The sequence below is a fragment of the Gambusia affinis genome, linkage group LG05 (genome assembly GCF_019740435.1).
Source record: "Gambusia affinis linkage group LG05, SWU_Gaff_1.0, whole genome shotgun sequence".
NCBI lineage: Eukaryota > Metazoa > Chordata > Actinopteri > Cyprinodontiformes > Poeciliidae > Gambusia > Gambusia affinis.
The window spans coordinates 5424539-5440179 of NC_057872.1; the positions used below are offsets into that span (position 1 = coordinate 5424539).

The 15641-nt window shown below is 40.8% G+C and overlaps 1 protein-coding gene across 4 annotated transcripts in view; it reads left to right on the top strand.

Annotated features, from left to right (window-relative positions):
• Positions 1-15641, top strand: part of LOC122831727 (neuroendocrine convertase 1-like) — a 197666-nt gene that overhangs the window by 122936 nt on the left and 59089 nt on the right. For all 4 annotated transcript variants that reach the window (XM_044118125.1, XM_044118127.1, XM_044118126.1 and 1 more), the window contains one exon: positions 5053-5166. In XM_044118125.1, coding sequence (XP_043974060.1) covers positions 5053-5166 — 114 coding nt within the window. The remainder of the gene's footprint in view (positions 1-5052; positions 5167-15641) is intronic.

The window sequence follows — 15641 nt, forward strand, 5'->3', positions numbered from 1 at the left end:
CCAGTCAATGAGGCCTGATCCTGTTAACTGGGGATTTGTAAACAGTTGTGTGCTCACTGTGACGGCTGCTGTAGCGCTTTGTGAGCCTTTTCGAGGGGAAGATGGCTGTAAAGGTGTGCAGGAAGCTCACAGGTGGTTGCCTTCAATTTTTACAAGCCATTGATCTGGCGACCGGTCCAGGTTGTCTTTTGCCTCTCCCCCAAAGATGGCCTCCCTAACCCCCAGCTACCCTGCAAGTAATGATAATGACTCACTTGGTGACGACAGATAGCGGAAGCGGAGTAGTTCGTCGCTGTGCGACTGCGTATTTGCATAAAACACGGCAACGAACAAATGTCTGAGCAATCACTTTAGCACGGAGCTGTCGAAATAGTTCGCCCTGGGCCTGGCGTCGAGGCCATGCTCTCTGCAAAGAAAATCACACAATTTCTGTTGCACGTTTAGGTCAATGAGACTTTGAATGACCGACTGGGGGCGGTCAATTTGGGGAACAAAGCAGTGACATTACGAAAAAAGTAACATTTTCCAAACAAAAGCCACAAATATCCATAGGATTACAGTGGACTCTTTTCTCTCTTTGCATATTTTGCTTTATATCTGTTCACCTTACCCTAATCCTAGAGTCCTAACACCTGTATTTCATTTGTTTACATCACAATTTAAGAAACAACCAAGTTACCCACCTGGTCATTACCCAGCAGAACACTGTGATTTCCACCCCATTGATCACCAGCATACATTAACTTTTCAAGATTGTAGTGAGTCAAATCATGACAGGACTTCATATTTCATTAAATCTCCCTCATATTAATGGAGAAGACTCGTTGCCAGTTATTACAAATGCTTATGTTAGTTTCTGCTGCTTACAGGACCACAAGCAGTTTTTGGGTTTAGGGGATGATTACTTTTTCACGTAGGCTTAGGTCAGTTTGGATCATTTTATTTCCCATTCGATGTCTTGTATTCTTTTCCTGACATTGCAATTTGATCTGAGACATTTAAACATGGCCAGAAAGCAGAACAAAAAAAAAAAAATCTTTGAGAAGGAAAATACTTTTTCCCAGCGCTGTAAATTGTGAAAGACTTTTCTTTAAACAGACAGAAATGTTTCTATACAAACACAACAGTTTTGTTTTTTTTACATAAGTGTTTTTATATTCAAATAAGATGCCACAAGTAATCAAAGTTGAGTTCTCCAGTCACATCAACAGCAGTAAATAATTAAAGCCATAAATCCTTTAGTCTCACTCCAGTGTTTTTTGTCAAACGAGGACCTTTTGTAAAAAGAAAAGGAAAAACTCCACTAATGGTTCAGTTCAACCAGAGTCCATTACGGCATAAGTAATTCTTCTGTTTAACCAGCACTCCGTTAAATGCTGTTTGTGGAGTTTTCAGATTAATTTTGCGGTCTGAACCTATTCACATGTCCCTTCAGGGGTTGTGCTGCAAAGAGGAGGGAGAACTCTGAGCGAGCGAGTCGGATAGCTCTGTTCTCAGCCAACAGTGTGCTTTTAAGAGCAAAACGACTCCTCCAAAATAAATAGATCTGTGTCACTGACTGCCAGGAGAGAGAAAAGCCCTCGGTTCAATAATTAATTCCTGAGTCGAGGGTTTTGGAGTGCCACTGATTGGGCTGATTTTTTTTTATTTTTTATTTTTTTCTAATTCTGTTATGATACAAAGGAGGCCGTTTGAAGTAATTTGTCCCAGAGAGAGCGGCTCGGAATACCATACATGCTTTGATTTAGCAAAGCAAATTTAATTTTGTTTGCTTTATGCAAACCAGCCGGGGCCGCGGGGCTTTCTCTGATTCCACCAGAGGGGTGATGGTGGTGGTGCTGCTTACGATAGAGGTGGGGGAGTGCACACAACAGAATCACGCTGCTTGCCGCTAATATACAGCACGCCGCGCGCGCGCGCGTGGACAGCAGCAACGGTTCAAAAGTACAAAGCTTATTCCCCCTCATACGCACACACACTCTACGATCCCTTTGAAATCAAAGCTTAAAATAATTGTTTGTGCTCTGTGTTTTGTTTCGTTCCATCCATCTATTATTAGTGTTACTGGTATTATTCCTATCATGTTGTTTTAGTTGCCTGTTCTTTGCTTCTTGCTGGGGTTTTGTTTTATTCTCCTAATGAAAGCTTCTCTCCTCACTTTTGTTCTGCTTGGTTTTTTTGTTTTTTTATTTCTTTCTCCAAATACGTGAATGGAATCTGCGTGTTTATGTCTGTGCCTGGTACATTTTGAAATGTCTAGCAGAATAATGAAGCGGGTACTTGTTATTTTGCTCTTTTGACAAGGTCTTTTCTTCACATCTGATTGGAAAGTTTCGCCACTGAGCAAAAAACTGTGAACGAGCGCATCTGTAGAGGAAGTTGCATATGTTACTTTCTGGCTTTAAAAATCATTCCTACCACTTCAGCTTTTCCACATTTTCTCACATACTTTATTGTATTTCATTGGGACCTTTTGGGATGAAATGAGAAAAAAATGGTACACTGGTTTTGCTTTTTATTCTTACTGTAAAAATTATTTTGATTCCCAGCTTGAATCATGTTGTGGGATGATTTTTTTTCCCCTTCAGAGGAAAAAGGCTAATGGGAAGATTGATAGTACTTAATACTGAACAAGCCTGGAGGAAAAGGCTGCAAAAGAGCTGATTCTGTGTTGAAAGTTGACCTTTCTTCAGAACAATGACCTTAAACAAGCAGCCAGAGCTACAACGCAATGGTTTAGAACCAAGCTAGCTTTGCTTTGAAGCTAAAACCAAAGCTACACACCTCGGTTCTAGAGGATTGCTTTGTACAGAGAGGTTTTACCTATAACTGTTGAGAAATGATGGACCCTGTTGAACTTTTAAACATTTGGATCTGATTTTGGTATGTAATGCTCCAGCTCGACCGTGACAGGAGCTACGCGACGAATCCTCCTGGAAAATTTGTGCGCTGTAAACAACCACCCTCCACTGAGCAGAGAAGTGCTGAGCAGGAAGACATCTTTTCCAGCAATGAAGTGACTTGGGATCAATATTTGGAAGCACTGCCAACACAGACTGAAGGGCTTTATTTTCCTCCGCTGCCATTGCTAAAACTACAGGCAGACGATTGTACAACTGTGAAACAGCGTCACAGTCGACGTCACAACTCTTCCTTGTGGTCGCTGGTTGATCCAGTTGAAATTCCGCCAGAGGAATAGAGCTCAATGTGAGAAATTCCATAACAAGCACTGAAGGGAGATGAGAATTAAGTAGAATTTCACAGGAAGGCAACAGCCAATCGAAGCTGATTTGTGTCCCAGATTAGCCTACCAATCAATCCATCCATCCATCCATCCATCCATCCATCCATCCATCCATCCATCCATCCATCCATCCATACATACATACATCCATCCATCCATCCATCCATACATCCATACATACATACATACATACATACATACATACATAACATGCCAGGCCAGCTTCTAATCTACTGTTCACTGTATTAGCTCCAGTTAGCAACATTAGCAGTAGCTAGCACGACTATACACCATTAGAAAAAATGAACACCAAACGTAGTAGCTAACATCATTAAATCAATCAAGTTTATTTGTAAAGCACATTTTAGCAAGATGACAGTTCAGAGTGCTTTACATTGTAAAAATGTAAAAAACATCATAAACACGTCAATTATTAACAGTTGCAAAAACCAATAACAGATGTGACATCTTGTTAAGTGCCATCATTAAAACAATTGATTCACATTAAATATGTTGGTTGATTTTGATGACGTAAAGGAACCGTGATTCCTAGTCAAAGTACAGACTTAAATCAAACTGGGAATTGATGTCAAGACTTGAAAGGTGATGCTCACTCAGAATCTGTTTACAACCTGCGATGGAGTAGGTAAAGGTTTGAGTCACTGGCTGGAAAAACGCTGGTAGATCTACTCAAAAAGGTGTTCAGCTCTAATTACAGCAAAACCTGATTTTCCAAAGTATTAATGCAATCCAGCTGAATACAAATTTATGGCTCCTTTATTCAATCTATAAATTCATAGTTCCTTCTTTTCTTTTCTTTTTTGAAGTCTTTCTTTTAATTCCTTGGACCTCCCCTTCACAGTTATGCACTATTGGGGTGCTCCAAGTAAAGCATCTGTGGTTAAAATATGACAAAATGTCAAACTTCATAGGCGTTGAACACATGACGCTAAATAACGTTATGACATTAATAATAGAATAAGTTAGGTGTAACTGTGTTGTAGTGTCTGTGTACACATGTTGAGGCAGAGATCGGTGGCATTTCTCCTCAGAAATTAAAAAGGAAAAAAAAATGCTTCTTGGAGTCGGCAGCTGAATGCTTTTCACTCACTCCATTCAAATCATTTTCTTAGAGAACAATAATGAGTGGATAAAGGAGAAAAAACCCAATTTCTTTTATGCTTTTTATAAGCTGGAGAAATGAAAAAAAAAAAGAAAACCTCGTTGACGACCCTTTGGTCTTTTGTTATAGAAAACTGAGCTAATATCCTCCAGCTCTCTGCACAGTTTAAAGGTCTTAATTGGATTCCATTAGTATATTGCTTGACATGACACTTGAGTCGGCTCTATTAGAATTCCCCGGCCTGGGATTAAAAAGAGGACTTTTGCTGCATTTGGCTCTCTGGACTCTTTTGTTAAGAATCACTTTTTTTTTTTTTTTTTTTTGTTGGATTCACAGCTTTTAGTGACACCATTATCGTAAATGTAGGCTTAACGTAAAGAGGGCCTTTTTTTTATGTATGGAGGACCTGCTTTTAAAGGTACGGTAGTGTCTCTTCGCAGCAGCTTACGCATCAATAAACCTTTGCTGTGATACAGTATGAGCTCTGTGTGTGAGCCTGATGAATTGTGCTTTAAGTCCTGTAAAGCGGTCCTTCAGCATCCATCCACAGAAACCTGTTTGCAGTTCCCTGTAAAATTCCCCTTTTATGGAATCACACGGAGTTTAAGTGTTTCCCTTTGTGCAAGTCTGTTTAGAGAAACCAACATGATTAATGCTTTCCTCTTGCTGTGTCTCCTTGCATTAGTCCGTTGATGACGTGGAGGGATGTTCAGCATCTGATCGCCATGACGGCGAAGATCCCCGATCCCGAAGAACCGGGCTGGACCGTCAATGCAGCAGGATACCATGTTCACCACAGGTACTGTAATAACACCACACACACAACTAGGAGTTATCCAGCTTTATCTGTGCTGACATTAAATCACACACATGTGGGCTCTACCTACTAATTAGACTTCTAAGTCTGACTGCTTGCACTCAGTTTTATTTAGGGGTGCCTGAGTGTGGAGGGGCACAATAAAAATGCTCGTCACACTTTTTAGATTCTTATTCGTAAGAAAAATGTTCATATTGTGTAGCATTTATCTTCCACTTGACATCTAGACAAGTGGAAGATAATGAAAAGCTTCAAGGGTGGGAAAACTTTCCCAAAGCGGATACCATCAGGGTTTACTATTTTGTTTTCTCCTTTGTTTTTTTGTTTGTATTTTATGCGTCGATAAGAAGGCGTGGATATCTTTAGGCTCAAAACCGTTTGATTCAGTTGCGATTTAGGAGAGTGCGGTGCAATTACAAATTGATTTGTGACACAACATAGTACACACACATTGACGAAGCATACAGTAGTTTCTTGTGTTTATTGGGTTATAAAATAATTCATTTTAAGTAGCCTGCAGAGCTTGTGCCTCTTTTCTTTTACCATTCATGATCCACAAATTCTCTACAAATTGTGCTGGTCTGTCCTTTTCCATTCCTCAAGTTAGTAATTACACTTAACGTTCAGATAATGTAGTTTTTCTCTTTGTTTGGGGATTTAGAAAACATCCATCGTGATACTTAGAATGGTAAATTTTAGCCAGTGAGGTCAGTCAAACTAAATAAAAAGTTCTAAAAATAATGTCAGAGATCACTTATTATTTGACTGCTGTTGGTGAACTGTCAATGTTGAAGTCTTTTGGAATATCTTCAGATTCTTGACGATTGGTAAAAGCATCAATCCGCTAATTAAAATCACACAAGATTACTCATTAAAAATGATAAGTCATTGGAAAGCATGCGGCCCCGCCATCCTCCAAACTCTTCCTGTCGTCTTCTTCATCGTTTTTGGCAGCAATAACGGATGTTGGTCATGTGATTTGTGTGATGCGGAAAAGGTTTTTCCGTCACAGTTTTGCAAAATGCATGTATTTTAATACAGCTGGAAAAACAACCTCATCTTACCTCAAAAATGTATCAAAATGTCCAAAATTTGTCTGTTTATGTTCGTAATTTCAGTTTGCACAATTCTATGTTCATTAGAAATGCCCCTACAGAGAACATGTAGGCAGTTTGCATGAAGTGGGGAATAGGTTCTAAAATTACTGTCATTATGTCTACATGATGCCTAAATGCATTTTCAATGTAACTTTACAGCACTGCTTGCTGTGTTTGATTAAAACCAGATAACCCCGTTTCGGATCAAATGTCACCAAATTCTTTAGGTGGCGAAATAAACGTCTCGCGAAGCAGTCGTCGGCTGCAGGTCATTCCTCATTATTCTGTGAGCAGCCCTGATCTGATCTGGACTTCACATATCGGCGGTGTGTGTGTGCGTGTGTGTGCGTGTGTGTGTGTGTGTGTATCAGCAGGGCAGAGCAAACGGAGCCGGTTGCCTTGCTGAGATGTTGGACGTGCGCATCCTGTCACCTGCGGCTCTTCATTCAGCAGCTCGCTGTGTCCGTTCTTTAATGCGTCGCATCACTTCCTGTTTCAACTGATGTGCTGTTTAAAAACATAAAGACGGATGCTTTTTTTTTTTTTTTTTTTTTTATGTAGACACGCTTAATGCGTAACCGTTTTTGACGAGGAGTTTCCATTTGGTGAAATCTGTGGTTTTCATCAGTAGTGCATTTATTTAATATTCGCAAATCACAGCTTATCTGCAGTATTTTCTGTGTAAAAGGACCCGTCTACCTACGCTTTACAAGCTGCTAGCGGTGCTCGACTGTGCAGCCTCTGTTTGAGACTCATTACGGCTCCCCTTCCCATCCAGCCCATGCTGCTGCTCTGATTGGCCGGCTTCCAGAGGCTTCTCCTGAGCAAACTTCTGCCCTTGGATGTATTGATAACTGGAAACCAGACTCAAACATGCTGCCCAGTCATTAAATGAAAATTGCTGGCTTGGCACAGGAGTCAGACTTTTATTTTTTTTTAGTTTTTCTGTCTGAAACCACAAGTTCCCTCCTAGTGTTTTGATTTTATTTTGATTTTATTTTTTAGCTTTGAATGGGACAAAATGCACACGAAGTCATACAAAGCAATTACTTCTATGGATAAAATTTTACACATTAAAGTAGGGAAATGTTATAAAGGATATTTTGAAGATTTATTTATTAATATTTTGAATTTGTGTGCCTTTTAACGGTTGCTTTAATGTATATTTTATAATAGTGGTCAATGTGAAAATGTTTTCTTGATCATAAGAGAAAATTTACCTCAATTATAGAAAAAAGCATTTAAACTTGCGAGAGCGCCCTGCTGCAGATGCTTTTCTACACATTTTTTGACCTACATACAAATTTTGTGTTATTTCTACTATTTTAATATCGAACCTTTAACACGTTTTAATTATTTCTGTATTTTTAAGAAATACTTGTTTACTTTTAATGACCTCAATATAAAAAGTGAGAACTGTTTTATGGAATACGTTAATTTAAATTCATTATAGCTCTACGTTAAACCTGACTTTAACTTCTAAAAACCACGTGCGCCATTGTATTAATTTTTCCTTCAACCAATTCATTTTTTAACCATCTTTTTTTTAAATCATTTAACAAATTTCTGCAGGATTGCACAGTGGTTGTTGGTTGCACTGTTTCCTTGCAGCAAAAAAAGATTCTGGGTTTGAATCCAGGTCTCCGTTTCCTTTTTGCGTGGAGTTTCCATGTGAACCGTTTGTACGCGAGAAAACACGCTGGTAAATAAACAGTGGATGAAGGATTTCTGCAGCAGTTTTGCTTTTCTAAGTATTGCTCACACTTTAAGTGTGTATTGTTCTCCTCATCTCCAGTTTGAAAGCATTTGAAAGCCTTTTGAACATCTGACAGACCAGTTGTAGCTGTTAGTTCTGCTTAGATTTAATCTTCTTCTTCAAGATTTGCGTAAAACTTTCACTCACTTTCGCTTTTATATTTAATTCCTTGGAACGATTTCAGTTTCGCTTAAGCTTTTTGATCGTATTATATTGTTTACATTGTATTTTTGTAGAAAGTAAAAAAAAAAAATTGGTTCGGTATAAAATTGCTGATTTTCTGTATTTTGATGTAGGAATGAGGCGAGTAGCGTTCAGTCATGATAAAAGAGAGCAGGAAAGTAAATCGTCGTTTTTAATTCCAGGCTTTGAAGAGGATCTGGTCTCTACCTGGCTTGGCTTGTATTCTAATCTAACCTCAAGTGCACAGAAACACACGACGGGATCCATTCTGTAGCTGCTTAATAAAGAAACCTGAACAAAAGCAGTTGAACCTCCTAGTCCCACAGTCTGTTTCATGACACGACAGAGGATCTCGTAATATTCAGATGCTGTTATCACACTCCCAGCATGCCTCAGTGTACCTGGAAGGATTTAGAGAAGCAGCGCGTACCGTCTCCCTCACGCCGTATGCAGAGTGAGTGAGCCACTGAATAAATGCTTTTACAGTGTCCACCGGGGCAATGATACATCGGTCATGGTGTTTGGGGTGGGTTTTTTTTTATTATCCGCTATCTCTCTTTCTTCACCTCCAACTGACCGCTATCGCCTCTCCTTCTCGTTTCCTTTCCCCACCTTCCTCTTTTCAAACCTTATGTTCTCGCCATGCCTTATTTCTCCCCTCCATCTCCTCTTGCCCAGCACGCCGTGTCATAAAATAGATTGTAATTACTGTGTTGCTGTGAGAAGAATGGATTAATTAAAATATAATGATGCCGATCACAGCAGCGAGCGTCTGCTGAAATCTGTCCATTTAGGGGGCTGTGGCAGAGGACTTGTAATGACCTGATCATGCTTTAGCGGCCATTTAAATGATAATTATAAGGAATTGTTTATTGCATGGGTGAGAACGGGTTGACTGCAGTGCAATCAGCGCCGGGTCACTTGGTGTGATTGTTGCTATACATTAGAAAAGACGTCTAACGCGACGCGACTGCAGTTCCGGAAAATTTATTGGATTTAAGATGTAAGTATAAAAAAATAATGATTGAGCAGAATGGAAACCTTTCCACAATTTATGCACAAACGGCGCTCTGTCTAATATTTGACTCTTCTGTACAGCAGTCAATTAAATCAGACTGAGTTAAAAACTAAAAAGCTGGAAATCAGTAGTTAGCTTATCTTATGAAGAAGTAGTCCAAGTACTGTAGTTTTTCATTCCTGCCCAATTCTTGTGCTCCTGGTCCCAGAGAAAAGCTCCCTGTTGTGTTTTAGCATGTAGCGTAAAGGCTTCACGAATCTCAAACTGTGCTTAAAATGATCTCTGTTTGGTGTAGAGTTATCCACATGAGGTGTGAGCCATTTAATTATTTTAGCTTTTCAGAGGTAAACGGCAAAATACTTAAGACTTGTGAAATAACCAACTCTGTATGGGTTAGCGGACAACGGTTAGCTAATCACAGTAGTAGCCATTCCTGTTAGCAGTGCTTGCATGTCGTTTGTTAATTTCTTTTGTTTGTCTGTCCAACTTTGTCAAACCCTTTTTAGACAACTCAATACTTCAGCCTCTGTTGCTAACTGCTCAACAAGCAAAGTAGCTACTAGCACTACTGCAAGTCACAAAAGGTGCTAAGTGATGCTAAATGTCATCATCCAGTTTGCATGATTGGCGATCTGAAGCCGTTGCAACGTAGAACAGATGAAAAATGTGGAATCCACAAATGAGTAGAGTTGGAGTGGGCGATTTGGACATGGGTTTATTGCAGTATTTTGTGGTATTATTGTTATAACTATTTGTTGCTATTTTTAAGTAACTCTGTGACTGCATAACACAGCAATCAAAGCCCCACAAAAATAAATATTGCTTTTGAAAAACATTCTCCTTTTGTAATACACTTCTTTAGGATACCACTCACATAAAGAAATGTTTTGTATCCCCTAAATTACAGAATTTAATCATATTTTTAAATCTATTGACATTTATTGATGTTGCCATTGAACAAACAGTGGAGAAAAATAGTACAAATAATCTCAACAATCCAGCTTTTTTTTATATACATTAATAACTGGAATTTATTGTGACAAGAGTTAATCAAAATTCTTATCGTGGTAAGAAATGTATGAGAATAAAAGACAAACGATACAATAAAGGCCCACCCCTACAGCCTTTCATATGTTTTGAAGATATAAAAGAACAATTTATATGTTTAGAACTATACAGAAACTTTGAAGTTACAGTAATCTAACCAATAAAGCCTGTCAATTATTATACTAAAGTTAGGTTGTTTAAGAATTTACATCCCACCCTTATGGAAAAGGGACAAGCTGGTCTTGGCTGTGTGCAGTTTGTAAGCAGCCCAGAGGTGGTGGGAGTGGCTCTGATTGCACCTGGGAGGGACCACTGTGTGAGGACCTGGCTGCTAGTGAGAGACGGCAACAACAGGTCAACTGGGGCAATTTAAAATCATGAGATCTCGGCACTCTCCTCGTTGCATCTACGTACGTATTAATCTCTCGCCTCACTTTGGTTTACGACCACTTGTTTTTTTGCTGAAGGTGAGCAGCACAGTAACTGGATTCACTCAAAGTGCAGAAGCTCCAGTGAGTGAGACGCGTCATCGCTCAGAAGTCATTAATTCCCTCTTCCAATCAGAAAGTCACGGAGCCGTGGCGTCTGCGACCTTAAACATTTCCTTGTGAGCATTTGCGGATTGGGGACAGATGGTTGCACTGGAAGCAGTGGCTGCATGGCTTTGCGAAAGCTTCAGGGGGAAAAAACCGCAGCCTTCCTTAAAGATGACGTGTGAGTGTGTGTGTGTTTGCGGATTTGCGAGGCTTGCCGCATGGAAGGAATTGGTCGCCCGCATCCCGCCGTTCCCATCTGTCTGACCTCCATAGAGGCTGGGAGCTTTGCAAAAAACTCAACAATGTCATGGAGCGACTCCCCCCTCCCCTCACCCGTCGAACCCTTCCACCCAACGCTACCGTCGCCACGTCGACAATAAACATGTCAGCCGCCACACGCCACAGCAATCTGCCATCAGATTTACTGTGCATGAAATATAGTGGTGCCTTTATTGGTCCAAAGAGTTGTCACTCATAATTTATAGGCCGTCGCCGGGGCCGACTATGATGTCAGCCGGCTCCAGGGTCCCTTGGGAGAGTCGCAAAAAAAAAATAAAAATAAGATGGCGGAGGGGAAGAGAGAGGGATGAGAGGTGATGTCGGGTGAGAGGCTGAGATACAGGCGGGAAGAGAACAGGACTGAGAGGAAAGGTGATAGAGCAGGGTGAAAGAATGGGGGGGGGGGGGGAATCACACACATTCATCCTGTTCCTTTCTGTTGTGAGTTTATCAACTTGAGGGAGTGAAAGTGCTAGTTTTTTTTTTCTTTTTCGTTTTTTTTAAGCCCTCTCTCCCCAAAACACCCCCTCCCTATCGCCACACACACCCACCTTCCCACCACACAGAAAGTCGCTCAGTGTTTGTTGAACACACCTATTGATCACACGTTCAGCACAGGAAAAGAAATTAATCTGTGATTCATATCTCTACTCCAAGCTCCTCTAACTCAGGAGTAAAAAAAAAAGAAGGAGAAGAAGAAAAGAAAAAGCAGAGTCTGGTTGGTGTTGGGGGCTTGGAGAAGAAGCAGAACATCCAAAACAAGCTTAATTTTATTTAATCTCTTTTGATAGCACAGGTGTAGCTACAGTGAATATCCTGTGGGAGATTTGGATAGAGAATAACAGTGGAGGAGCACTGGATCAAAGAGACGCTGGCCTCGGCTGGAAAACAAAGTGAAAATCAAGCAGAATGCATGATGTTGAAATGGTATTTTATTTTTTTGGGGGGGGCGTCAGGGTATGAGGGGGTGCTGTGGCATTAAAAAATGAGATAAGATTCAATCCATCTTTTGAAAAATGATACTAAGCTCACAAAGGACTATTAGAATGTTTACATTTGCTGCATTTTGTTCCATATCAAAATAATTAATTGCCTCCATTTTCAAATTAAAAGTACATTACAACACAATTAAGGATGCAAATGAGTCTGGGGGCTGTCGCAAGGAGCCAGGAAAAGTGAAGGAGTGACTTGATGTATGAGAGTTTCTGCAATATTTTGTGTGTGTGTGTGTGTGTGTGTGTGTGTGTGTGTGTGTGTGTGTGTGTTGCTCTGGATCTGTCTGTCTGTGTGTTCAAATATATATATTTATATATATATGTATTAAAAAAAAATCCTCTTGCTGCAATTATTGAAGAGGACGATTCAGTGTTGAAGTCAACAGCACAGAGGAACATAAATCAGAGCTGTGCTGTAATAAACAACACAGTAATTAGGTCACTCTTCTCTCAGTAACTGATGAACCAGATCAACAGATACTGTTATTCTTTTTGTTTGCGAGGCCCGCGGCGCGCATTATTAACTCTTCCAACTTTAACAAAACACTCACTTTCATGCTCGTATTTCTCCCGCCGAGCCCGCCCGCCCCCCACCGAGTGCGCTCCGTGAATGACATCTACATCGGGCCGGAAACCAGGAACAGTAAAACATAATTTTGCCATAACCTTCCCTCTTTGGAGGGATAACAGATATAAAAGTATATAGCCTGTGGTTTACTGCGTCTCCCCGCTTCCCTCCCCGCCGCACCCCTTCTCCTCACGCAGCCGGGTAGCTGCGCACTGGGCTGATGGATGCTGGGCATCGGCCGTCTTTTAATTGCTCGTAAATTTTTGATCTAGGGAAAAAACGTCGCGTTCTCCTTGTCCCCCCGGCGACATGGGTGACGGAGCACTCTGGGAATAAAAGAGCTGCCATGAGCAGAGGAGAGAAGAAAGAAAAATATACATCAACATACTGACTCTCTTTGAATAAAACCAAAAAACAAAAACACAAACAGCTGCACTAAATCCAAGTAATACAGTACAGTTACAGTTTTGTGAAGAAGAATTTCGAGTATGATTTCGCTGATATTCCCCGAATGTAATGAATGTTAGGGGCCCATTTATTTGGTCTAAAACTTAAATAACTTGTTCTTAGCATCTTTAGCATCTGTCAATAAATGCCCAAGTGAAACAGGTTTGCAGGGCGAAGTTCTGGTGACTTCCTGACAAGCAGAGTTTCAGAATTTTTTTAAAGAGATAGAAGTTCAAGGAGGAGGTAAAATATCTTTTAAGTCCATCCATCCATCCATTTTCTGTTCACCCTTGTCCCTAATGGGGTCAGGAGGGTTGTTGGTGTTTATCTCCAGCTAACGTTCCGGGCGAGAGGCGGGGTTCACCCTGGACAGGTCGCCAGTCTGTCACAGGGCAACACAGAAAACATACAGGACACACAACTATACACACACACTCACACCTAGGGAGAATTTAGAGAAACCAATTAACCTGACAGTCATGTTTTTGGACTGTGGGAGGAAGCCGGAGAACCCGGAGAGAACCCACCATGCACAGGGAGAACAAAGACCCCGGGCCGGGAATCGAACCCAAGACCTTTTTGCTGCAAGGCAACAGTGCTACCAACTGCACCACTGTGCAGCCCATCTTTTAAGTCATATTTCATATATGTAGCACTTTTATGACAACTGAAGGCAACAGTTTCTTGAGTGTGCTACAAGATGGTACTAGCTTGAGAACATTTGTGAAGAATAATAATAATAGGAAACACTGGAGTGGCGACATTGTGATGAGATGTGGACAGGTTGAAAGGGCTGTGCATCTCGTTGAAAGGCAGAGAAACTTATTTCCTCCTAAACTTCGGTAAATTGCAGTCACTGTGACATAAAGTTGCTTAAAGCAGTCATCCTCCTCAAAGAGGATCCCTCTTTTGTTTTGTTTTGTAGAGATCCATTTTACAAATTATCTTTTCCGCACACTTTCTGCCGCCGCAGCGATCAGACGCGGGTCTAAAACGGAATGCTAATGGGGTGAAGATCAGAGGTCCATTAGCCCGCATTTGCATAAGCATCTATTTCTCTCCTTTTTGCCGCGTAACGCGCCTTTAAATGTCTTTACACTGCGGACTGTAATAGAGATGAGATAAAATAAAAAAAAATAAAAAAGAACGGGGTTTCAGATCTATCCGGTGACTGTTGCCAACCCGAGCAGATGCTCATCTGATCAATTTCTTACTGCGCTGGTCTTCCTCCTGGGATGAAAGAACGTAGAGATAAACACAGGTTTATCCCTCCATTTGCTTGCTGATTGTTGAAAGGTGCAACGTCCTGCCGAGCATTTTGATTATTTCCTCTTTCTGTTGCCAGACTCGGCCTTGTATCGGATCTCTACCAGTATTTCCTGTTTTGTGTTTGTTTTTTTAGTGTCTTGTTCTTCTCTCTCCTCCAGCCGACCCCCTGCTGAGTTGTGTTGTTTTAGCCTCCTTTGGTGGATCTAAGCTCACCGGGTTTGGCCTCTTGTGATCTTTTTTTTTGTTTTGTTTTGTTTTTTTCCCACCCAGCATCGATCGTGTTGACTCTCTTCCCCCCAGTGGGTGGAAGTCAGGACACATGCTGACCATCCATAGGTCAGTGACTGGGATAGAGGTCAGGAGAAGGTCGGGGCTCTTTTCACCTGCGTGTGAATGTGGATGGGTCCACTGAGGCACCGACTGAAGTAGTTTTCTGTTTCACTTCGTGGAATCAAGCCGGCATTTTTACTCTGGAGTTTTGTGGTGATTCCTGGAGACTGAATACCTTCCACCAAAAGCAACTAATAGTTTTCCAGAGCATTTGAGGAAAAATGTCCTTGCTAGCTATCAGGTCGATAGCTGCGTTTTCTCTTTACAAATGTACGTAAAACTTAGTTGATATTTTGCTAATGTAAAAAAAAAATGCTGCTTCACAATTCTGTTAAGAAACGCAAGTAAAATCAGACCCGAATAAGCTTGTCATTGAAGAACATTTGTCAACTACTTCCTGTCGTCTTCCTCTTTGTGGTTTGCGCCAGTAGTAACATCCGGTTGTTGATCACATGACTCGCATGATGCAGAGGGAAAAAAAAACCAAGTCTTTCCATTGCTTTTTTTATGTGACATAAATCAATTTCAATACAGCTGAAAAACCACTTCATCCAAAACTTTTCATCAAAAATGAGAGGTTAATCGAAATCACTGTGTTTCCATTAAGTGAATTTATGTTCTAAATGTCAAATTGCACAATTATATGGCCAATTGAAACGCAGCTTCTGTCTAATTAGTTTTTTAACAGGGTCATGCCTCAGTCAGACCTCTAGTTACCAGCAGTCTGCTCACCTCATCCTCTGTTCAGCACCTTCTTCCCTCATTCCTTTAGCTTTCAACACTACTTCTTTTACCCTTCCTCTTTCCCAAGAACACTTGTCTCTAAATCTGTCATCCCTCATCCATAACTTCTTCTCATCTATCATCTCTGCATCCTACATCCCATCCATAATTTCTTCATCCCTCAGGCCGAAATCCTACATTTCTTCTTT